The sequence below is a fragment of the Vicia villosa genome, unplaced genomic scaffold (assembly GCF_029867415.1).
Source record: "Vicia villosa cultivar HV-30 ecotype Madison, WI unplaced genomic scaffold, Vvil1.0 ctg.000041F_1_1_5, whole genome shotgun sequence".
Lineage (NCBI taxonomy): Eukaryota > Viridiplantae > Streptophyta > Magnoliopsida > Fabales > Fabaceae > Vicia > Vicia villosa.
In genome coordinates this window covers 51,869-79,353 of record NW_026704975.1, presented here as the reverse complement: position 1 = coordinate 79,353, position 27,485 = coordinate 51,869, and the positions used below count along the sequence as shown (strand labels likewise).

Sequence of the window (27,485 nt, the reverse complement as noted above, 5' to 3'; positions counted from 1 at the left end):
CTTTTTTTCATTTCTCAACACTGATCGGGGAAGGTGTAATGTAAACCACCTAGCCAGTAGTGGTACACAGCACATAAGAGTTCCTCGTTTCTTCATGGTACGAGTGTGTAGAGAATGTAGAATGTCTCCCAGCAAGGTTGGTACCGGGTTACGGGTTAAGAAAAGGTTGATAATGTGCACACTTATGAACTGGTCGGGATTAGGGAATAAAACCAACCCATAGATCAAAAGAGCCACAACCTCCTCAAAAGCTGGGTAACTTTTGTTTTTTAGTAGTAATCGAGCCTTTTCCATTAAGAATTTAGCAAGCAAACCCTGGATTCCACTCTTTGTTTCCCAATTGAACTCGATTTCTGACTTTTGCAAGTGTAAGGCAGCAACAATGATTTCAGGTTTTGGAATCCTTTCTAAACCAGTGAAAGGTAATTGATCTCGAACAAGTAATCCAATTAGTTCAGAAAACTCTTCAAGGTGGGCACCAACTGGTAATCAGGAAATGTAAAACAATGATGTTCGGGATCAAAGAACTGGAACAGGACCCGTATCACGTCTTCTTCAAATTTTGAGGTAACCAAATGGAGTAGGTGACCGTGCTTTTCGGTGAATTGAGCATTCCTGGGAAATTCTGATATTAAGTCCTTTAGTTCAGATGGTATTGTTAAGATGTTGATTCGGATGTAATCTCTGGTAGCGGGAGCCATTACCTGCAATAACAGAACAAAGGTAAACTCTTCGATCCTTGAAATGATTAGTGAGAAAAATGATATGCTTATGATGCTTATGATGTTATGATGTCAAACATGTGGCACACACAAACAAATCAAACAATAGCCTTAGGTTTAAAGGCTTGCATGAGGTTCATAGGTGATACCCTCCCCACTGAAGTTGAGTTGGTTAAAACCTGTCCTAGAATAGTATTCGGGTTCTATGATCCTTGGAGACAACATCTTAATACGGCGCTCGGACGGCCGATCAAAACATTCCTCGAGGATAACTAACTTCGATCAATTTCAAAGCTAGCCACTTAAGAGGCCACAAGTCAAGTTCAACTAAAGGTTCTAAGACAAATTAGTGTTTAATGATATTTCGGAAGCCTAACATACTCCTTGATCGTTTTCAAGGGACATCAGTATAAACCAAAGTGTCACACTAACGGTGACTACCAGATCAACCGTATCGGTACATGCCGTACAGTTTCCTTGGTCTATTGTCACATACTTAAGGTATCTTGAGATTCGGGTTAGAATCTTTCACACAAGCAAAATACCCAAAAAAACCTTTGAAAAATAGAGCAATCAAATCAAGCAATTGAAAACATCGAAGTGATCTAAACTCTAAAGGTAACCCCTTTTGAAAACATTTTGTTTTTAGAAAGTATTATTTCCCCAGCAGAGTCGCCAGTTCTGTCATGCACTCGGTTTTTTACCGTACCTCTCGTGGAGAGATACACGAACTGACACTCTTCTCTTTTTGCTTTTGTGTTTTTGAAAATCAGAGAGTCGCCACCGACTTTTATTTTATCCAACTAAGGAAAGGTTTATAAAAGAAACAGAAAAAGACCTTTAAGAAATTCTGGGTAAGGGGGTAGGTTATACAAAGGGAAGATATTAGCACCCTTTGTATCCATGGTTATCCATGGGCTCTTTAATTTGCTTAACTCACTTGTTTTGAATCACTTTTCTCTTGCCTTGACATGCTTGTATGTGGTTTCAAATACTTTTGCAAATTGACTTTGTAATGATCCTTGTGCGGATGTATACAAAGTGTTTTATCTTTCGAAAGATGTTTTGAAAAAAAGAACGTTAACTTCGTAATGATCCTTGTTTGGATATATACCAAGTATTGTCTTTTTTTGAAAGTTTTATTTTGAAAAACAACGGTATATGAGACATTTGTTTGTTTTGATTTGAGCAAGCAAATTAGGAGGTCTACCCTAAGTTATAAGGTCTTTTCCTATTTCCTTTAGAAAATTCTCCTTTCACCGGATGTAAACGAAAGTTCGATTTTGCATTTGAAACAGTAGAATTTGATTTTGATTTTGAAAAGAGTAAAAGAGGGATTACCCTAAGAGGTGCAAGTGTGATTGTGTTTTGATTCAGATATTTTATCTTTGAAGTTAGTGACCTAACGCTTCAATTTTTATCTTTGACATACACGCAATTTTATATGTGCTGGAAATTAAAATGCGGAAATGTAAAATGCGGAAAGTAAATCTACGCTATTACATCGATTGTGCGGGAAATGTAAACTACGCTATTTACATGAATTTGACAACCTATACACTTGATCTAAGAATTTAAATTGCAAGAAAAATAAAAGAAATATTTTTGGATTTTTGATGATTGATTTTAATTAGAATTAATGCATGATTAATTTAAGTAAAATGAGGAAAAAGGTAGAAATAAAATTTAAACCTAAAAATTATATTTGAAATATGCCATATTGATTGTCAATTAATTTTAAAATAAAACTATTTTTTTTTTGGATTTTTTGAAATGGATTTTGGAATTATTAAATTAAATAATCATATAATTATACAAATAATTACACAAATAATTAAAACTTAAAGAGAAAACTATCCTAAATATGTACAAAATTAGCTTATAATATATAAACTATATTTAATATAAAGAACAATTTTTTTTATGATTTTTTGATGGGTTGGAATAATTAAAAGATAAATATATACATATTATCTAATTAATTATACAAAATATTTAAATTATGAAGAAAAATAAAATATTTTTATATCAGAAAATAAAATATTATATTATCAACTTAAAAATATTTTTTGTGTATTTTTTAGATTTTTAAAACTATTTTAAAATAATTTTACAAAGAAAATTAAATAAAATGAAAATATATTAAGTTATAATCTGGTGTGGTAATCAGTGAAGGTCTATGATAAGGATGCGTGTTTTGATGCGTTGGATTGAGGATTAATGAGATTAGATGGCTCAGATATTGAGGCGCATGGCAAAAGTGAAACCTGCAAAGCACTGAATCAGAGAATTTAAAAAAATAAAACGCGCGCTAGCCACTCAGATGAGGACACCTCATCATCTTCAACCTCTCGTCACCACTTTTAACAGCGCTCTTGTAGAAACAACGCTGTTATAAGTGAACCTTAAACCTGGAAAATAACGAATAGGGGTTAGACACAAAAGAAATTTGGCGCGAGGTCATGGTTTGATTCGTCTAGTTCATACGAATTCAATGGTACCACTTAGAACCTGTAATTTTACCTAGTTCAAGAAACCCTAATTTTGAGATCATGAACCCTAAAATGGTAGCTTCGTGAATACTCAACCAAACCTTAATTAAATGTCCAGAAACGATCAGGACATCAAACCAAGTTCAAATATATGACTACATCATGCTAAATATGCGTGTATGATGGTATTTTTGGAAGTTTCAGTTTGGACAAACCGTGGCTTGTGTGGCTCGATTTGTGAGGCTTTGATGCTTAAAACTTACTTGAATAGGTTCAATGAAGTTCAGAGATGGTGTTTGAATGTTTAGTTTGGACTAAAAATGGCTTAAACTTAAAATTCGAATTTCAAATTTCTTTGAATATTTCAAGATGTTACAAGTGTGTTACAAGCAAGAGTTTGGCTCTGATTTCGTGTGTTCTTGTTTACTGAAGTGTTCTAGCCATTATATAAGCAATGAAGTGCTTCAAAACTAAGCTAAAAGCATTAAGTGCTTTTGTTGAATTTTGGAAATTTTTTAATATATGTAGCTTTGAATTCAAGCAACCATGGCTTGATTTTTCCACACCTCTTGCTCTTAGGCCTACTGTACTTCTCTTGCTGCAGAGCTTTGAATATTCTTTGATGACTCATGCTTAGAAACTAAGCTACATATTATCCCTCCATTTTCCTTTTTTTAATTTAATCTTAAATGGGATAAAATTAAATCAAAAAAGAAACAAAAATGCTATGGGCCTTGGCTTGGTCGTGGGAGGCCCTTCACATTATGGGAAACATGTTTGGATCATGGAAATTGGGTCTCATTTGGAAGAAAAACATTTTTGATCAATGTTGATTTCATGCATTTTCCCAAAATTTAGCCAACTTCAACAAGGCATAAATCCCTCAATTTTTATCATATGAAGGAGTTCTTGTACTTTTTGGAAACCTCAAAGAGTCCTCTAATCAATGTCTTTGTTCTCATATCAAAATTATTTTCCATGCTCCTTGTGTGTCCTTTTGAAAAAAGTGACTCTTTGTTGACTTTGAAAATGACCTGTAATGTCTTGATTCATATTTTTCAAATGGTGAATCTAATGATCATGGGACCAATTGCATTTGAAAGATAATATAATTTCCTTCAAAATGAGCTTTGGTTTGAATTTTTTGGATGAAGGATGAGAGAGTTATGACCAGTCAAAGTTCAGTTGACTTTTTAGGAGAAAACCCTAATTTTGAAACTTAGGGTTTTGTTGATTTTTGATCTTTCCTTGATGAATTTTGATCAACCACTAGTCAAATGATGAATCTTTTGACAAAATATGGATGTTGACAAAAAATTTCATTTTTGACTGTCTGTTCACTTTTTGGTCAACCGGGTCGTCTGTTGACTGTTTGAGCTGCTGACTGCGCGTCTGAGTGAATTGAAGTTTGAAAATTTGTATGGTGGTACTTTGAGATATATGGAGGTCCATGAAATCCATTTGAGGTCTCAAAAACTTGTTCTCCTGAAAAAAAAAACAAGAAACCCTAGTTAGGGACTGTTTGTGTAGGAGACAGTTAAGCGTACCTGATTTTTGTGTAGTGTTGAGTCTCTGCTAATCATGTGATATTCAGAAGACTTCTAGAACAAAAATCTTGGAATTTTGAAATGCAAAAGATTGATTTGATTGATGGTACAAAACACGGAGAATTGCACTGTCAGCGGTTTTGACTGTCAACTGGCTGTCCGAGTATTAATGAAGCAGTTAAGGTGAAAATTCAACAGTTAAAGTTAATTAATTTTCTTTTTGTTTTTTTTTTTGTTGTGTTAATGGTGAAAATTTATTTACATGAGTTGTTAGAAAAACACAGACATAATAAATAAATAATATACACTGTATGCGAGCAAAATTACCGATAATAACCCTGAAAAACATTTAATGCACAGAAAAATAAATATTTAACTGGCAGAAAACACACAAAATATTATCTGGATAATTAAACTACAGTACAACAGATAGTACGACATTTAATACCGACAGTACAAATATTACATACTATAATGAACAGTACGACGAGTAAACGGTACGTTATTAAAAATAAAAGATACGACAAACTTTAAGAATGACGATTAATAACCCATGCTACAAATAATAACATATAAATGATTGGGAGTGTAAACATCCCAGGTCCGCATTTTTCAGGACTATGCAGACAGAAGAAGAACATGATTACCACCACGACGGTGATGACCATAAGAAAACACGTTTCCATCCGCTTCGCCATTTTGCCGGGGAAGAAGAGAGAATGAATATGAAGTAGAAATTTGAGAGATGAGTTAGAATTTGATGTGAGATTTTATGGAAAAAATGAGAGGTATTTATAGAATGAAAAGAAGGATAGAGACGTTGGGGAATGAAGTGATTCCGTACAAAAAAAGAGAATTTGAGTGGAAGTAGGATTTGAAAGAAAGTGTATGGTAGGGTTTGAAAAAAAGAGATGTATAGAATAAAGTTAGGATTTGATTTTGAAAGAAAGAGAAAGAAAGAGATTTTAAAAATAATAGAATATAGTACAAAAATTAGTGGGAAACAAAAGTTAACAATAATTTACTTGTTACCAGTACAGTCTGAATCCCCGGACTTTGCGCCTGCAAAAAGATTTAGTTCTGTACCAATTGCGTCAGTACTATTTATCTGTAAATAAATTTCAAATAAATAGCGTGTGTGAAGTAATAAACAGTACTTGGCGTTTGTGTAAGAATAAATTCAACATCGAGTCAAACTACCGTATAAGAAAAACTCTAAAAACCAAGTATTCATAAATCAGGATATTTATGGAATAAAAATCCAAGATTATATGAAGCTCTTAATTTTTTAGTTTGAAGTTTTCTTGAAAAAAGATGCGGGCAAATTTTGGGGTATAACATATGTGGTACCAAACGTGAGATTAACCCACCCGACCGATCCAACATCTTCAAGATACGGCCCAACCGACACAAATTCCGCATAATGGGAATTATGCCCTCACTGATCCAACACATCTTCTGGATTCAGCCGCCATATGACTTATGAATGAATGCACACACATAACATACTTACCACATCACTGATCCGATGTGCCATATCGTCTCAATCAACTCACCATCATCATCAATAACAAGTATGTACATGTCTCACCATCATTCAATAATTAATCATATATCAATCTCAACAATCATCACAATTGCAATATAGCCATATCATAATCACATCGATCACATTGTTACATAAGGCCACGTATGTCGACAAATGCATAACATAAACAAATAATTTAATCGAGGTTTTAAAATAAGTCCGTCTAATGTCCCAAAATATTATTTAATTAGATAGGATTTTTAATTATGGACACAACGCTCAAAACAACGCCTAAAACGGACGTACGGTTTAAAAGATATGAGTTTTACAAAATTATAGTTTTTTGAAAAATGTCAGGTGTAACCGGTTACAGCAGGGCTGTTACCCAGTTACACATCATCGTCACTGTATTCGCTATTTGTCACGTTCAGCTGTAACTGGTTACAGTAGAGCTGTTACCCGGTTACAGTACCCCCAGAATGTCCAATTTGCCTATTTTACAACGCTGTAACCGGTTACAGCAGGGCTTCTACCCGGTTACAGCAGGGCTTCTACCCGGTTACAGCGTAACCAGAACCAAAAATCACAGTTTTTACAGTATATCAGTCCCTCTACTTATACCATTTTATACCAATACGAGTTTCACACCAAACTCTCACCAAATTCAGCCATTGAACATAATTCTAACATCACACAAATCCAATTGACATCCATAATCATTCATACACATGATATTGCACCAAAACATACAATTGAACCTAAAACCTCAAAATCCTAAAACCTAACATACATCACAATTAACACGAAAAATAACCCCAATTCAATATTTTCATCCAAAATCCAATAATAAATGATAATCGGAAGAGTCCCCCCTTACCTAAATTCAAAACTTGTTTGAGTGCTCTCTTCCTCTTCTTCTTCTTCTCTTTCACGTATTCTGTCTTCTCTCTACTTGGCTTCTTCTCTTCTTTTTGGCTTCTATTTCTTTTCCACATAAGTCCTATATTTTATGAAAACAAGGAAATTCACTTAGTAAGGGCCTATCACTTAGCACCCCTCTTTTACTAAACACAACACCAAGCCCAATAACCTTCTTTTCTCCAAATTCTCCGTTTAATTGAATAGAACCGATTAATTCCAAATAACTAATTTAAATTCCAATTAAATTAATTTATGAAATTACGGGGTGTTATAACTCTCCCCCACTAAAAGAGTTTTCGTCCTCGAAAACATACCTTAAGTAAACAATTCAGGATACGAGTCGTTCATCTGACTCTCCAGCTCCTAAGTAACATTTCCACCTGCCGGTCCTCCCCAAGCTACTCTGACCAAAGATATCTCCTTACCACGCAGTTGTTTCAGCTTACGGTCCTCAATCCTCATAGGTAAGGTCTCAACCGTCAAATTGTCCTTCACCTGTATATCATCCACTTGAACCACATGAGAAGGATCAGCAATGTACTTTCTCAGCTGCGACACATGGAACACATCGTACAAATTCACAAGTGTCGGTGGTAGAGCAATATGGTATGCTACTTCTCTCACTCTTTCTGTAATTTGAAACTGACCAATGAAACACGGCGTCAACTTCTTTGACTTTAAAGCTCGACCAACTCCAGCCGTAGGATTAACTCTTAGAAACACATGATCTCCCTCTTGGAACTCAAGTGTTCTCCGCCTCTTGTCATGGTATCTCTTCTGACGACTCTGAGAAGCCTTCATCTTCTCTTGAATCATCTTAATATTTTCTGTAGTCTCTTGAACAATCTCTAGTCCAATCACATCACTCTCACCAGATTCATACCAGCATAATGGAGTCCTACATCACCTACCATATAATGCCTCAAATGGAGCCATACCGATACTCGAATGAAAACTATTGTTGTGGGTAAACTCAATAAAAGGTAGATAACTATCCCACGCACCACCTTTTTCCAACACACAAGCACGCAACAGATCTTCTAACGAGTGAATCGTCCTCTCTGTTTAACCATCAATCTGCGGATGATAAGCAGAACTCAATCTCAACTTAGTACCCAACGCCTTCTGCAAACCTTCCCATAATTGCGATGAAAATCTTGGATCTCTATCTGACACAATACTCAAAGGAATACCATGCAGACTCACTATCTTCTCAATATACAATTAAGCTAATTTCTCCATCGGATAATCCATTCTTATCGGTATAAAGTGAGCAGATTTCATCAGTCTATCCATGATAACCTAGATAGCTTCACAGTTCTTAATTGTCCTTGGCAAACCAGAAACAAAATCCATAGATATAATGTCCCACTTCCATTCCGGAATAAACAACGGTTGCATAACCCCATATGGCTTTTGATGTTCAGCCTTTGACTTCTGGAAAGTCAAACAAGAGTAAATAAATTTAGCAATCTCTTTCTTCATTCCAGGCCACCAAAACAGCTTCTTCTGATCATGATACATCTTGGTAGCACCAGGATGAATACTTAATCCACTATGGTGTCCTTCTTCCAAAATACTCTTCTTAAGTTCAGCAACATCATGAACACATACTCGATTTCAAAATATCAAGATATCATTCTCATCAATTCTGAATTCACCTCCTTTGCCTTGGTTAATCAAAGTTAATTTATCAACTAACTCAGCATCAACTTTCTGACCCGCTCTAATCTCACCAAGGATACCACTTGTCAACTTTAACATACCCAATTTAACACTGGTAGGAGTATTTTCACATACCAAACTTAAGTCTCTGAATTGTTCAATTAAATCCAGTTCTCTCATCATTAGCATAGACATACGTAAGGACTTCCTACTCAATGCGTCAGCAACAACGTTCGCTTTACCCAGATGGTAATTGAGCCTAAAATCACAATCTTTAAGAAATTCTAACCATCTTCTTTGTCTCATATTAAGCTCTTTCTGATCAAAGAGATACTTCAAACTCTTGTGATCACTAAACACTTCAAACCTCGAACCATACAGATAATATCTCCATAACTTCAGCACAAAGACCACAACTGCCAACTCTAAATCATGATTCAGATAATTCCTCTCATGAATCTTGAGTTGTCTCGATGCATATGCCACTACCTGTTGATTCTGCATTAATACGCCACCTAATCCCATCAATGAAGCATCACAATATATCACAAAAGATTTTGTCGGATTTGGCAAAATCAGGATAGGAGCATTAGTCAACCTTCTCTTTAACTCTTGGAATCCTTCTTCACATTTCGAATCCCAAATGAACGCCTGCCCCTTTCTAGTCAACTTAGTTAACGGTAATGCTAACTTTGAATCCTAAATGATTTCGTCTACTATTGACAAGAGATTAAGGGTGATCAGTTCCTCAATTTGCCAATAGATAGCCGACAACCATAATGGAGTATAAACCATCATTGCCAATATTAATAGCGTTCTTTTCCAACTTGTACTCAAGCCACCTAAAGCACCATAATACCATAATTCAATAAGTTCCAAAATCACCTGAACAAGCTAACACTTACGTCTTGTAGCTACATGCCAACACAGTTATGAAGATAACATCAGGCATAATTTCCTTACACTATTACCAACACTTCTACCCTTGGAATCATACTCTTCACATTTCCAACTATGACTCACGGTTCAAAAGATTCCAATAACTCTAACAACTTCTATAACTTTTACAATCATCTCAATAATCTCACGACAAGGTCTACTACAATACATCACTTTATCACGGTTCAACACCGACACCCTATGCAAGGCTACTCAACTGATAACTTCGCAGTCCACCAGCAGCGCTGATACATTGCAACTTTCTAAATTCCCTCTCCTAGAAATAATCATCAACTACGTCTAATCATCCTCCTTCAAGATACTCCAACTTAATTACCAACCAAAATCTTAATTTCAAGTCACCTTCGATTCAGGAAACAGCAAACTCCAACAACACTTGCATTGTTGCCAACAACAGCCTACCGAACCAATTATCTTACAACAGTAACATAACCGAGAAGTGAAGCTTCTCCCCCACTTGTTTCAATCCAATCTCTGTAGGCATCCGGTTAGAACACACCGAGTACCGACAGTGTTTCACACATATGTCACATACCAAAGGTATAATTAACAATAAGACACTGGTCACAACAACCGACTATGCTCTGATACCACTATTGTAACACCTTTCTAAACCCCCGAGGCAATTATAATAATAATCAGAGTAAACATAAAACATGGGTGCCACGATGAAGAAAATAATGAAAACCATAAGTCGTCCGTCATGCTTTATTAGGAGAGAACCACAAAGTATTAGAACACATGATAAACACAGCGGAATATCATTCAACAGTATCGTAAAACATCACCAAAACATAAACCAAATGATACATAATCCAAAACAGCAAAAATAGAGTATCATAAGTAACTCTAAGTCTATCGTTCCCCATTGTTACAAATCAGAGCATGTCTCGACATAAACTACGGACTAGCCTATGAGCTATCCTCACCAATTCAAGATGCCGCTACTCCTTAATCTAAAAAATATCAACATATAAGGGTGAGTCTCATTCACAATTAACAAGTGTTATTAGATCATAAACAATATTATATCATCAGTTTATCATTCACCCAATTGCATGTATTCAGATTTTCAAGAAAACATTCATCAACAATAACGCAATTTCATCATCGAATACAACACTGGAAACCATCCAATCATGTCATAATAATAATGCATATGTAATGTACTGACACTATATGTGGTACCAAACGTGAGATTAACCCACCCGATCGATCCAACATCTTCAAGATACGGCCCAACCGGCACAAGTTCCGCACAATGGGAAATATGCCCTCACTGATCCAACACATCTTCTGGATTCAGCTACCATATGATTTATGAATGAATGCACACACATAACATACTTACCACATCACCGATCCGATGTGCCACATCGTCTCAATTAACTCACCATCATCATCAATAACAAGTATGTACATGTCTCACCATCATTCAATAATTAATCATATATCAATCTCAACAATCACCACAATTGCAATATAGCAATATCATAATCACATGGATCACATTGTTACACAAGGCCACGTATGTCGACAATGCATAACATCAACAAATAATTTAATCGAGGTTTTAAAATAAGTTTGGCTAATGTCCCAAAATATTATTTAATTATATGGGAGTTTTAATTATGGACACAACGCTCAAAACAGCGCCTAAAACGGACATACTGTTCAAAAGATATGAGTTTTACAAAATTAGAGTTTTTTGAAAAATGTCAGGTGTAACCGGTTACAGCATGGCTGTTACCTGATTACACATCACCGTCAATGTATTCTCTATTTGTCATGTTCAGTTGTAATCGATTACAGCAGAGCTGTTACCCGGTTACAGTACCCCAGAATGCCCAATCTGCCTATTTTACAACGCTGTAACCGGTTACAGCGTAACCAGAACCAAAAATCACAGTTTTTACAGTATATCAGTCCCTCTACTCATACCATTTCATACCAATACGAGTTTCACACCAAACTCTCACCAAATTCAGCCATTGAACATAATTCTAACATCACACAAATCCAATTGACATCCATAATCATTCATACACATGATATTGCACCAAAACATACAATTGAACCTAAAACCTCAAAATCCTAAAACCTAACATACATCACAATTAACACGAACAATAACCCCAATTCAATATTATCATCCAAAACCCAATAATAAATGATAATCGGAAGAGTCCCCCTTACCTGAATTCAAAACTTGCTTGAGTGCTCTCTCCCTCTTCTTCTTCTCTTTCACGTATTCTGTCTTCTCTCTACTTGGCTTCTTCTCTTCTTTTTGGCTTCTATTTCTTTTCCACAAAAATCCTATATTTTATGAAAACAAGGAAATTCACTTAGTAAGGGCCTATCACTTAGCACCCCTCTTTTACTAAACACAACACCAAGCCCAATAACCTTCTTTTCTCCAATTTCTCCGTTTAATTGAATAAAACCGATTAATTCCAAATAACTAATTTAAATTCCGATTAAATTAATTTATGAAATTATGGGTGTTACACTTCTCACTTTTGATGACTTTCTTCACGAAATTTCTTCTTGAGTTGTGAAGATAAGTTTTTGATGATTCCAAGGAGAATAATTTTCAAAAATAACTAGTAAAAAATGTTGAAAACTTAGGGAGTTATGCCCTTGTAATCATAGAATCAAGAATTTGTCAAATTAGGTTAAACTTCTTGAATCAACTTTGAATCTCTTGAACTTTTCTTGCATGATAAGGCATGATGAGATACATAAGACATTGAAATGATGTTCTTTTGAAGCACACTTGATTGTGAGGCTCATGGATTGATGAAACTTGTTGAAGAAGTCATGGAAATAAACACATGAACCTATAGAGTTTCTTGATGAACCAAGCCACATAATCTTGAAATGCATATGATCAAATGAAGTTAAGAGATTCTTAAGGCTTGATATTTGATGATGAGGCAACCTATCTTAAAGTTTTAGCCATTTAGCTTCCATGATTAACCAGTTGGTTGAGGGTCGACCCTCAAAACCCTAGCTTTAGGAGAGGTGTGGATGCACTTAATTCAATCACCTACAATGCATAAAACTTTGAAAGAAAGACAAAGACATCTTTTGTATTTTGGTTAATATATCATCATAAATAAGTATTTACAAGTTAAACAAACATGGGTGCTTGACGATCCCTTAAGGTGAGGTGGGCACAAAGCTGAAGTTGAATCTCAATATTGTGATCTTGATTAGTGATTAGAACCAAAATGATTAAGGAATCTTAGGATAAAAAATTAGGGTATGACATAATCACCCATAATTCTAGGCTCCCGACTGGTATCACTGTGTTACGACCGACTTTAAGTTTTAAGTTATTAACCTAAAATACAGAGTCGCCACCTATATTTTATTCTATCCTAAGGATAAGGGAAATATGGGAGAAAACCAAAATAAAGAAATTCTAGGTAAGTCGAGAAATTAGGATTAAGGGAAGGTGTTAGGAACCCTTAACCCTTCCTTAAGATTTTCTAAATGTCTCTAAGGTTTGTAAGAGTATTATGGTAAGGTTTATGGTTTGCGGCTTAGAAATATGATACAGTTACAACAAATAGGGTAGAGGATAAAACCTTAAACCTATTGAGGTTTGGGGAAAGGGGACTCGTTCTGGTTGCCCAGATGCCTACGTATCTCCTTAATGGAGGATCAGAGTCAACGTAGTTCGTGGTTTTGTTGGTGTTTTTTATGGGATTGTACAATTTATTTCTATGTTTGGGTGTGTTTTAATGGATTCTCGCAGTTTGCAGTTATCATAGTTATATAAAAATAAGTTTGTGTACAATCCCTGTTTTTGTGTGTTTTTTTTTATATATGATAGATTAAAATAAAGTATTTGAATAAAATAGAAAGAAATAGATGTTTTTATTATGATAGGTTTATTGATTAAATTAAAAGAATAAATTTGTATATCGAAACGTTTCAATGAATGTTTCAATTTGCACAAACTTGTAGTTATTTTTACATAATTTTAGCAAGGACTAATTTATTTCGAACATTACTCATTTAAAAGAGTAACATCATGAAACAAAATTTAATTATAACTTATTAAATCAATTAGATTAAGAGCTAACAGAATTAATGAATTAATATAAATGAATTTATATATATATATATATATATATATATATATATATATATATATATATATATATATATATATATATAAACAAGTTTATTTTAAAGAAAACAAATTAATTTTAAAAAAAAACGACCAGGGGGTGTATTTTCACGTTAACAAGTAGTTTAGAGGGGTTTAAATAGTGATTGGATTGCCCCAACAGGATTCTAGTTCCACTTGACTTCGTGTGGGAAGAGGCCATGGGGTCACGGTAGGGTGCATGATCCTGGTCGTTGGATCCAGATCTGATGGTCCTCAAAATTGTGATCTGGGACGCAGATCTAGAATGGTACGATCGAAGGCTTGCATACATTTTGACTGAGGGAGCATAATAAGTGAACACACATTGAATTATGCTCTTGTGTGAGACCATGTGGCCATCAAGAGGCCACAAGGCGTTGATCTAACGGTTCGAGGGAGGGGTTAACCTAAATCTAGTAAAAAAACATTTCATTTCTCCCACCCTCTTCTCTCTCTACTCGGCCCATCTCTCTCTTCACGCTCTCAATTCTTTCTCAAGCCATTGCCCAGAACACTACCATAAAATCCAAAAAACGACCATTACCACCGGCCGGAAATCGCATCTGCCGGTGGCGCTACCCTTAAACCACCGCCCAACCCAGATTTGCGGTTGAATGTCAACCGGAATCTTCAAACATTCAAACATCCAAAACCAGAACTTTAAACCTCCATCCCTAACCTATGACCCCTAACCCCAACCTTCATCCAAACCCTTAGAACCCTAACCCTAACCCTTCGTACAAGAACCCTAGCCCTTTAATTTTTCCAGAAATCGACTATTAAACATACATACAAGCATCAATACAACCCTAAGCTAAGTTCAATAGATCATACCTCTTCCGCTTTCAAATTTTCTTTGATTACTCGATCTTTTCTTCTGATTCCTCCTCTCTTTCTCTCTTCGCAGGTACAATGAGAAGGGGCTAAGCTTAGGGATTTTAGGGTTCTAAGGATGAACCCTAAATCTCTCTGGGATGAAGAACTTTGGTGAGGTTAGGGATTCACAGCCACTAATGCAAGGGTTTCCGATTCTCCCCTTTTTTCGTCTCAAATTCTTTTCTGATTTATAGACTTAGGGTTAGTTTCGATTAGTTTATTTAGGTTTTGATTTTTGTTAGATGTAAGATTTGATTTCGTTTTTAAGTTTTGATTGTAAATTAAAGTTTGATTTGATCTGATTTTAGATTATGTATTTGGACTCGTATCTGTATTTGGTTCTCAATCTTTGTTCATGAATGCAATAGATCTGATTTGATTTTAAATGAAGCCTGTTTCAAATTTTGTTGGGAAGGGGTAGAAATTTCTTTAGGGTTTGTGTGATGGTGGTAAGCAGCGCTGCTGCTGTAAGGTGGGAGGCGATGAATAGGGTCTTCAAAACCCTAGTTGACTTGGTCAACAGCTCCAAGAATAATAATAAAATAATAAAAATCAAAATAATTAACAATTTTTATAATATTCACCAAATTTATTTTTCTAAACCTAATTATTAATAAAAACATATTTTCAAACAATTAGTACAAAGCAAAAAATGATTTTTATTAATATACAATTTTTATTAATCAGAATAATAATAAATATCAAAACAAAATATGTTAGTTAAAAGATTAGAATAAATTATGAAAATACATATATAATTTAAACACAAATACTAATTTTTTCAAAAATATATATATATATATATAGAGGAGGGATCAAATTACACCAATATGTTACACTTATAGTTACACTCATTAATAACCTTTGATTTTATTTTAATCCAATGGTTAAAAATGTTTAATTAGTGACTCATGATTCTTACTTAAAATAGTTTTATTCTATTTTTGGTAATTAATAATTTTGATTTTATCAAATTATAATTTATTATTTATCACATAAAATTAATAAAATCTCTACTAATTTTGTAACAATTAAATCAAATTCAATTTTGATATAAATAAATATTAAAAATCATAAAATTTTTAAGAAATATTAATAATAATAATAATAATAATAATAATAATAATAATAATAATAATAATAATAATAGTAATAATAATAATAATAATAATAAGTGAACAGAATATAGTTTTATATTATTATAAAAATTGTGATTTGTTTAAAATTGTTAGTAAGCATTATTTGATGAAAATAATGTTTGTTACTAAGAAAAAATTGGTATAAAAATTGTGATTTATTTTAAAGAAAAAATAATATTATATTTGCGTAATGTAACTAATAAAATTGTTTTATTTTTAAATACAATACAAAATAATTCTCAAAATATGTATAAAAAATACAAAAAAACTAAATAATAAATAATTAGAACATAATATTTTATTTGTGTATCAAATAAAATTTTACTTTAAAAAGTGGTGCAATTTTTTTTAAAATTAAGAATACAAGTTTTTTTAATTAAAAAAATTATATTTATTAAGAAATGATAAAAATAACATATATATTTTAAGAAATATTAGTAAAAGTCACTTGATTTTTATTAATAAGTTTTAAAAATACGTGAATTTTTAAGATTTCTTAGTAACAAATATTATTTTTCATCTAATAGTGTTTACTAACAATTTTAAACAAATCACAATTTTTATAATAATATAAAACTATATTTATTCACTTATTCTTATTAATATTTCTTAAAAATTTATGATTTTTAACATTTATTAATATCAACCTTATTTTTATATAAGTTTTTTTAACTTTAAACAAATTTTTCTATTTTTTATGTAAATAATTTATATTTTATTTGCTTAAAATTCTATATATAATTTATATTTTATTTGCTTAAAATACTATATATAATTGATATATTGTAAAATAAGAAAAGTTTTTTTCAATATTGACTTTTTTTATGAAATATATTTTTTATAAAATTGTAGTATGATTTAATTGTTACAAAAGTATGAGACTTTTTATTTATTTTATGATAAAAAGAATAAATTATAATTTGTTAAAATCAAAATTATTAATTAACAAAAATAGAATAAAACTATTTTAAGTAAGAATCGTGAGTCACTAATTAAATATTTCTAGCCATTGGATTAAATTATAATCAAAGGTTATTAATGAGTGTAACTATAAGTGTAACATATTGGTGTAATTTGATCCCTCCTCATATATATATATATATATATATATATATATATATATATATATATATATATATATATATATATATATATATATATATATATATATATATAATGCAAACTAGTAGAAAGAAATAGTGCTAATGGGCCTAAAATCTAAACTGGGCCCAAATGAGTGCTAAACACACCCCTTCTTCTTTTTTCTAAATTATAAGAGAATGGGCTTAACAATAGAGATGTTAAGCCCAATGACATCCCCATTCTTGTGTACACCCCCTATAAATTGATTTTAAGACAAAGTCACTATATTAACATAATAGGGTAAATTTTGGGGTATGACAGCTGCCCCTATTTAATTTCTCTTCGATTGAAGAGCGTGAGATTACGCAGGTCTCTCGCGTTTCGGATCGGAGAGTTATTAAATAATGGAAGACCCCTAAATTTGCTGATGATGCGTATGCACGCCTGCGTATGCTTTGTTTCAATTTGTGGATAGGTGTTGTTGACCTGTGAATAGGCGCTTAGCCTGTGTAGGTGTTCTTGACCTGTGAATAGGTGTTCTTTGGCCTGTGAATAGGCGCTTAGCCTGTGAATAGGCGTTCTTGACGTTTGAATAGGTGCTTTTACCTGTGGATAGGTGCTTTTACCTGTGAATAGGTATTTTTGGCCTGTGGATAGGCGCTTAGCCTGTGAATAGGTGTTCTTGACCTGTGAATAGGTATTTTTACCTGTGGAAAGGCGCTTAGCTTGTGAATAGGCGTGTAATTATTATGCTCATGTTAATTGGTAAATGCTTGTGTATATGATTATGTTTATGTTATTTTCTAATGTTCATGTGTATATGCTGAATGAAATTCCAAAATTTATCTCCTTGCAACCCATCGAGCTCTGTATTAAACCATTGCATGGTGTCTAAGGCTTTTGAGAGTGACCTGATATGTTGGTGATACTTATGCATATGTGTATAAACCTTTATAGGCGAAGTCTCAAACTATTCGCTATTGGGTTCTGAATTGACCCAACCTTTATGTCTGGTGCCCATGTTGATCGCTATGATGTGTTATTGTGTTAAAGTATTTCTTAGATTTACCTTTGATTGTTTATTTTTCAAAGCTCTCTTTTTGAAAACCTTATTTTTATTGGTGCCCCAAAATAATTTCAGTATTAAGTTTATGAAAGAATAAACGTTTTATTTCCGTAAATGGTGTCGCAAGAAAGAGGTGAGTATTTACTAAGTCGGTATGATAAAGAGAAACTTGTATATTATGAATTCTTTAAATTGGCGAATGTACAAAATGAAATTTCTTATAAAGAAAGTAACTGCATAAAGTTTGAAAGGAAATGACAGAATAGAAATGATACTGATACTGCTGTTGCTCTTTTCCTTGAAGGTTCTGGTGACCTTGCCTCCGAAGAGAGATGATTGCACGAATTCCTATCCTTTGTAGTTATCAAAGTATATTACTTGCCTTGTGATTTATGCTTTTAGTTAAGCATAGTATTTCTTGACCGCATCTGCATTGATAGGATGCAGTAACTCATCTCCATCCATTGTTGGGAGGACGAGTGCTCCACCTGAGAAGACCGTCTTTACTATGTATGGACCTTCATAGTTTGGAGTCCATTCGTTTTTGATACAATTGTCTGTGACACAAAGCTGTCAGACGCTTCTCTTTAATGAGATTAAGATGATTAAAACTGGTTTTTACCCATTCTGACTCTTCCAGTTTTAGGTCTGCAAGGACTCGTAGTGAGGGAATTTCCACTTCAATTGGGAGAACTGCTTCCATACCATAAACTAGGGAGAATGGTGTAGCTCCTGTAGAAGTTCGTACAAATGTTCTATAACCATGCAGGGCGAATGGTAACATTTTGTGCCAGTCCTTGTACGTCTTCACCATCTTTTGCACTATCTTTTTGATATTTTTATTGGCAGCTTCAACTGCCCCATTCATCTTGGGTCGATACGGAGAAGAATTATGATGTTCGATTTTGAATTCTTCGCATAATTCCTTCATCATGTTATTGTTTAAATTAGACCCGTTGTCAGTGAAAATTCTGTTGGGAATCCCATAACGGCAAATGATGTTATGCTTGATAAAGCGAGTGACTACTTGTCTCATTACATTCGCGTAGGAAGCAACTTCAACCCATTTAGTAAATTAGTCTATAGCAACCAATATGAACCTGTGCCCGTTAGAGGCCTTGGGTTCAATCATTCCTATCATATCAATACCCCACATTGCAAACGGTCAAGGTGAGTTCAGAACATTTAGAGGATTTGGTGGCACATGTATTTTGTCGGCATAGATTTGGCACTTGTGGCATGTCCTCGCATATAGAAAGCAATCAGCTTCCTGGTTATCCAGTAATAACTTGCTCGTAGTATTTTCCTCGCCATAGAGTGGCCATTTGCATGGGTTCAAAATGTTCCATCATGAACCTCTTTGATGATTTCCTTTGCTTCCCTTTCATCCACACACCTTAGTAGCACTAAGTCATAGTTTTGTCTATATAGTATATCTCCACTCAGGAAGAATTTCGCTGCCAGCCATCTCAATGTCTTTTTGTCAATCGTGGATGTATTCTCTGGGTATTCTTGCCTTTCCAAGTACCTTTTGATATCATGAAACCATGGTTTGTCGTCAGGCCGTTCTTCGACAGCAAGATAATAGGCAGGCTCTTCAAAGTGCGTAACTATTATTCGTGGTTCATGATTCGGCCATGTTACTTTAAACATAGATGAAAGTGTTGCTAATGCATCAGCCATTTGATTCTCTTCTCTAGGAATGTGATTGAAAGTGATTCTTTCAAATTCAGTTGCTAACTTCAGTATGTGATCCCTATATGGGATTAGCTTGGAATCTCGTGTATTCCATTCCTTATTAACCTGATGAATTACTAGTGCGGAGTCACCATAAACTTCAAGGATCTTGATTCTTATATCAATTGCAGCCTCTAGACCCAGGATACATGCTTCGTATTCAGGGATGTTATTAGTGCAGTCAAAACATAATCTTGCTATGAAAGGTATTTGATAATTATCTGGAGATGTCAAAACTGCCCCTATTCCATGCCCCAGTACATTTGATGCACCATCGAACGTAAGCGTCCATATTGCCCCAGGTTCAGGTCCTTCTTTGGGACTCGGTATTTCATAATCTCTTACCAACATGACATATTCATCAGGGAAGTCAAGTTTCATTGACTGATATTCCTCGAGGGGTTGATGAGTGAGATGTTCTGCCAGCACACTCCCTTTGATTGCCTTTTGTGTGACATATTGGATGTCATATTCAGACAATAGCATTTTCCATCGGGTGGAATATTCAGACAATAGCATATTGGATCCGGTCTAACGCACGACCCATCCTCTAGTCTAACGTACGACTCATCCAAAGTATATCCTTCATATACGATCTAACGTACGACGTATTCTGACTCTCAAGCAGGGTGGCATCTTTAAGCCCATCCCAATAAAATTTCTCTCAAGGCCTGGATGACATCTTTAAGCCCATCTCCGACAAAAGTCCCTACTTCAGCTAGGGCAAATTCCTAGGTATTCTAGTGTTCAATCCTCTTCTACCTTCAGATTCCGACAGGCACACATGCTAGTCTACATCTTTAGATATAAGAAAATTGAACAGGGGCAGCTGTCATACCCCAAAATTTGCCCATACCATTCCTCTTTTTCAAATTCAAAGTCAAGGCACATGGCTCAAAGACACCCCTCCTAAACAAAGTTAAAGGAATTAGGGTTTTGTTGTTCTGAGAAAAATCAATGGATCAAAAGACTCCAAGGCACCTCATATGGTTTATGATCTTCCAAACTACCTCCATGACAAGATTCAAGGCTCAATTCAAAATATTGCTCACTCAATGACCCAAACTATCAACAATCGATTGGTTGACCTAAAAGTCAAACTGTGGTCAAAGTACAGTCAAAACTCCTGATTTTTTGTCAACATCCTTATTTTGAAGTATCATTCACCATTTGATCAAGGATTGATCAAGGTTCATCAAGAAAAGATCAGAAATCAACAAATTCAAAAGTTTCTAAATTAGGGTTTTTATAGGAGAAAGTCAACTAAACTTTGACCAGCCATAACTCCTACATAGAACATCATAAAATTTCCACCCAAAGCTCATTTTGAAGGAAATTGGGTTCCCTACAATTTTGTCTCTCACAAGCCAAGTCCAAAAATGCTTCATTTGAGAGATATGGATCGAAAGATTATAGGTCCTTTTTGAAAGTCAACCAAAAACAGTTTTTTGTCAAAGCCAATATCATCAAGATAAAATCCTCAAATGGAAAAAAGCTTCCAAAATGGATTGTAGAGGACATCTTGAGGTTTCCAAAAAGTCCTGGAACTACTCCATATCTTAAAAATTGAGGGAGATAGGCCTTGTCAAAGTTGGACAATTTTAAAGGGGAAAATGTGAAACAAAAGGCTTCAAAGTGATTTTTTTTTGCAAAGGAGCCCAACTTTTTATGGCCCAATCTTAATCCACAAGTCATCCAAGGCCTCAAAATTAATTGCCACGAATTTATAGGTTTTATTTGGTTTATTATGAATTTTTTAAGTCATTTAAAAGTGATTAAATTCAATGAATCAAGCAAAAATCAAAGATTTGATTTGGCATGTCATTCCAATCATATTCAGTCATCAATTGGGCAACATATTTGAATTAAATTCGTGGAGAGAAGATTGGTGATAGAATGAGCAAATTTGGATATATTTAGAATGATTCAAAAATTAATTTTGGCCAAATTCCAGTCTTTGATTCAATAGAGATTTGATTCAAGTTTGTACCCTAAAATCATTCTACTATATAACCAGAAGATTACCAAATGCAAGGGACTTTTCTTGGACAAGGATTGCAGCAGCCAGAACCCCGTAGAACTTCAAGAAATCGTGACATTCAAAGAGCTTGACAGTCCAAGTTTTAATCCGATTGAAGTAATTCAAAGCAACCCAACATGTTTCTGGAGTCACTCTGATTGGTTTCGAGCATTCACGATAGCCCTCACGCTCAGGAAACGAACAATACGGTTTCGGTTTGTACCTCTTTAATTTCATCTTCGATCCCATGCATTCATACGTTTTTAATCAAAATTAACCATGTATTCTTGCTTGTCTTGATGTTTCGATGCTTTCCATTTGGTTTAATTGATGTTTAAGCGCAGGTTTAGGCAAGTGCCATTTCTAGGGTTTGTGTTTTGTAAATTAGGGATTCTTGGATAGAGATGATTTCAGGCAAAATCGACGGATTCATTAGATTCAGGACGTCATTTACGGTCAATTTGATTCTTTGTTCATGATTTATGGTGCTGCTATCGTGAATTTGATGTTTACAGGGTATAGCTACGTAGAGCTTCGTAGCAGATCTGTAGTGCATTCGTAGCAAAAAAAACTGCAGGTGGCTTCACGAAGAAGGCGAACCTGCGCGCGCTCCTTGTTTGAATTTTTCAGTTGCGCGTTTCTTTTTTTATATATTATCTTATCTAATTATCATGTTAACAGCGTAAAGAGCGTGATTCAGTGGAAGAGACGCGTGCATTAAGGCTTTGCACCGCAAGGGCAGGGGTTCAATCCCTGCCTCTTGCGTTTATTTTGGCAATAATTCTCTTTGGCTTTTAATAACAGATCCCACGCTTCTCCTCTGAACACTTACCATGCACTCTCCATCATCATGACCGTCCGATCACTAAGCCAGCAGATCCAACACACCTGAATACGAGGGACCACCATGAACCTCCACCAGCTGATCACACCTAATCATAAGTTAAGTTTCCAATCTCTCTTTATTTTTAATTATATAGTTTTATTTATTTATTTTTGTTTTAATCCTTTTTAGTTGTTTATGTATTTACTTAATAAACTTTTCTTTTAAATATTCTTTAAAATAAACTTCTTTTAAATTTTCCTTTTTCATAAAATTAATTATTTTGATAATATTTATTTTATAATAATTTGATTTATGTGTTAATGTTTTTTTTCTAAATGATTAAATTAGTTTTGTTTAATTATTTAAGATTTCTTTTAATTGATTAAAAATATATATTAGGGTAAGATATTTAATTGAAACTTTATTTTTACTGATTTAATTAATTAGGTTGAAAACCAATAATTAATTAATTCGATTTTATTTATTCTATTAAACTTAGTTAATTCATACCCTAATCAGGGTTTACGAAGATCACACCTACACTGAAATTTTCTCTTGCTGTACAGTTTTTTCAGGGTTAGCACCAGGATTTCCTCCGACTACGAGCCATATCAGATCAAAGCTAAGTCCCTGATTCTATCCTTTTTATAATTATTTTTGCCTTTAATTTAATTATTTATTTTTGCCTTGTTAATTTAAAATTAGGGTTTTATATTCAATATCAATGAACTGGCCATACACTTACCCCTTTGTATTTGTTTTTCCTTTTCCAAATTTTTAGGGTTAGCCAACAGTCAAAGCTCGATTAGTCGATAACCCTAAAACCTAACCTAATTTATTTTTCTGTTAAATTATTACTCGTGTCAGACCTATTGCACTGTTGGTTCTATTATTCCTTTTTCCCCATCCCCATGGTATTATGTATCTGCTTCGAGGTTGTATTGTTTGGCCTTGAAGGCACTTAAAACTGCATTATAATACTGCGTGGTTAGTAACTTAGGGAGTGTAACCTTGAATTGAATGAGAGTCATTTAATTACAAGATAATATAACTGAATTTGATCACGTGATTGTTGCACCCACGCACCTTTTATGGTAACCCCTCTTGTTTCTTGCTGCCTGTTGCCTAGTGTTTTAATGCAGAATAGCTAAGTCCCTCGAATACGAGGATACCTCAGCAATGTTGCCCTCGGTTCATTCAAAGATCATAAGTCCCTAATGATGCTGCCTTCAATTCGCTAATATGATCTCGTCCCTCGAAGTTGCCTACGAAGTGCTGAGGTATCCTCTGGTTGCCTAAACGAAAGGCTATTCTGATCCTTCCCTTAGACTACCTGCCCCTCTATGGCATGGGACAGTCTTGTGGCGAACGATAATTCGACGACCCGTTAAACTCCAAATCAAAGGACTTCCTTACCCTCCTATGGTATGGATAGCCCTGAAAGGCTAAAAAGAACATTTTTCATCTAACCAGGTAATTGCCCCTAATTGCCTTGTGTAACACCCCAAATCTACCCCAAACATTTATGCGGAAAAATCAGAGTATAAAAATTCTCAACAGAATCAGGATGTCACACATTCAACACAAACATAAACCTGTCATGCTTTTTAAACTAATACATAACACTATCAGGATTGGAGTGAACAAAACTCATAACATATACCTCTACTTTTGAATAACATAGTATTCAAAGCATAACCCAAACTTAGGTTCAACATGCAACAGATTCACAATGATTCAACAATTAAGACATAACATCTTTTGAATCATAAAAAGAAACAATACAAACAAATCCTCAAATACATCATAAGGTTCAATAAGCAAATAACAACATCAAGCAAGTGTTCATTTCCCCCCGAGTGCTACGTATCAGAGCAATGACACCCAAAACTCGACTATAAGCGGAAACAGCTACTCATCTGGATTACCTGCACGTTACCCACGTGGAGGCAACATTCAAACAGAAAGGGTGAGATATCAAACTATATAAATAGGATTATGATAAATCATATATTAGGTAAGGAATATAAATGAATCACCGTTTCACACAACATCAACATAAACAACACAAAGAACATCATTAAAGAATAGTCTTGATATCAACACATCGACATCTTCAACAAATCAACACATAAGCATCACAATGCATAGACAACAACTTCAACCAACAACAACTAACAAAGACTCGAATGCGACTCAACTATGCATATGCATGTGGTACCATTGGAGCAAAACTCCCAACTTAGAACATTGCCAGTAATTCCGAGGCATAAGGCAAAGCCTTCAACACGGTCACATATCAACATCACACCGTTCAACTTTATGTTATGTTATGTTATGCGGCAACATACAACGACCACGATTCGACAACGAAATAACAATAATACAACAACGGTCACATATCAACAATCACACCGTTCAACTTTAGCCAAAGGCTCACAACACAATCTTAGCAACGAGATTATCACCTTCATAGCAACATATATACAATATCAAGATTCACTAGGATTCACACCTTAAGGCTACCCACAGAACAAATACAAAAAAAAAGATAATATCGATAATCACAATATTCATTGCAACACAAATATTTAATTTAAAACTACAACTTTTAGTCAAATACATAAAGGATTGTAATTCGTCGATATATCGAATAAAACAACCAACTCCTAAGTATTATCTCAATTAACTAAATATGATAACTATTATCCAACATGTTTTCAACAAAATAAATTAACCACACTTATCTACTAATTAAACTTAATTACATATAAATTTTCATTAAATTCCGGATAATTAATTATACCGCTTAATTCGGCTATTTCGATCAAACGAAATTGTTTTAAATTACATTATTCTATAATTGCTACTGTTTCATGAACTTCATATTTTATTAGTTAGGCTCAATAGTGTTGATATATGTCACTCTAAAAAATACAATGACAGAAACACACTTCTACATTATATGGTTATTGTTTGTTGATTTCAATTCAATTTCAATCTCTAACAAACCCACACCATACCATATTCAATCTTAGATACTAATTTCAATAGTAAACAGAGTTTTGAAAATTAAATTATATATTTTCATTCTAACTATGTTCCAATTCTATTTATATTATACTAAAATATTATCCTTCCATAAATGTGTTTCTAACCCATAGTATAACTATTATGCTCCATTATATTTATTTAAAAAGTAATGGTATATGGAACCTGGAAAGAAACCAAAAAAAAAGCATATAATTATGAACAGAACCGCAAGGGATAACAACACACAAGGTAGCAGCACTAGAACAAAAGAAATATATGATTTCATGGGGTTGTTGGACGTCACACAACAAGGTAAAACAATATTGAGAAGCAGCGGCATTACCAAAAAAATCGTTTGTAATTTTAAACAGAAAATAAAATTAACACCACACAATGACTAATCTATACCCTAAACCCACATACAATCCATCATATTCTCATTTAGGTAGTAAGAATCCCCCCTTACCTTGGATTGAGTGCAGCTCTAAGAAGATTCAATGAAAAATTGGAGAAAAAATGCACTTTAGAGAAACACTTAGGGTCTCCTCTTCAAACCCTAACCCCTCTTCCCTATTTCTCCTTCTTCTTTCACGGTTCCTTTTTGTTTTTCTTTTTCAGACAACACTATCTCTCTACCTCTCTTCTACTTCTATTTTCAAAAATAAACTATATTAATATTAAATACACAAATGAGCCTAACAAAATATACCCCCTTAATACTTAGAGATGTCATTAATTAAGCCCAATATTATTTCCACACTTAATATAAAAATAATACTTCCACTAAAACTCCATTAAAATAAAATCCGACTATTTTAATATACCGACTTATTTCGGGAGTCCGGGAGGTCGGTATACATAGGGAAGGTTTTAAGCACCCTACATATCCGTAGTACTCTATGGGAACCTTCTCTGTGTCTATGTGTTTGTGTTTGTTGCTTATTGATTGGGAAAGTTTCTCCTTTGTATTAGGAGAAGGAATTGAATTGAATGAAAAGAAAGACAGACAGACAGACTATTTTTGTTTTTTTATTAGCTCGCTGAGATTCCTTGTGAACCTCATGCCTACATATCCCTAATGGAAGTCAGAGCTTTTTGTAGTTCAGAGAACTAATTAGGGAAATTAATTATTTTTGGTGCCTTGCTTAAAGCTCAAGGTTGAAGCTTGAATTAAATCTCTGTTTACAGTAAAGAGACATGAAATTATCTTTACAGAGAGCTATTTCTACTATTCCACCACAAACATTAAAAGAGTGACAGAAAAGTTGAATTCATTTCATTCAAGAGGGGGACCTTACTTGTGTATGTGCAAGTATACAGATCAACTGCTCTTGAATGAAAGAAAGGTGCTCAACCAAATTAGGGAAAGTTACAACATGCCTGGGTTTACTGACAGAGCATGACTTTCAAAATCCTAAATGGGAGACTGATTAAAATTAAAATGTAATATAATGTTTGTTTATTTGAATGTGGTGAGATAGGAGAAAGATCTCTTTATAGAGATATGCTATGTCTATCTACTGTATGAAAGATTTGACTTTAGCTGGCTTGTATGAGGCCCAAGCTTGAGGCTTTTTGATTGATTTTTATTGACTCTGGGAGATGATTCCACTAGGAATTAACTGAAGGAAATTTATGTTCTGTACAAAGCCCAGAGTTGAGGCTGACTCTAGTTGGAGAGTGTTTATTTGATGGATTTTATTTAGTG

General features: G+C 34.0%; 1 protein-coding gene and 1 long non-coding RNA gene across 2 annotated transcripts; both read right to left on the bottom strand.

The window, feature by feature from the left end:
- Nucleotides 1–19,496: 19,496 nt before the first annotated feature.
- Nucleotides 19,497–20,417, bottom strand: LOC131622745 (uncharacterized). The gene has a single exon (XM_058893786.1). It carries the CDS (start codon nt 20,415–20,417, stop codon nt 19,497–19,499), a length of 921 nt encoding a protein of 306 aa, XP_058749769.1.
- Nucleotides 20,418–24,378: 3,961 nt separating this feature from the next.
- On the bottom strand, nt 24,379–26,296 carry LOC131622744 (uncharacterized). The gene is made up of 2 exons (XR_009289988.1): nt 26,244–26,296; nt 24,379–24,672 (listed from the first exon to the last, which is right to left on the bottom strand). It is a non-coding gene; the product is annotated as an uncharacterized LOC131622744 (long non-coding RNA).
- Between the last annotated feature and the right edge of the window lie 1,189 nt (nt 26,297–27,485).

Bases quoted from the DNA above. Each gene is read 5' to 3' on its own strand.
- LOC131622745 (XM_058893786.1), bottom strand. From the start codon at position 20,417: ATGCTATTGTCTGAATATTCCACCCGATGGAAAATGCTATTGTCTGAA.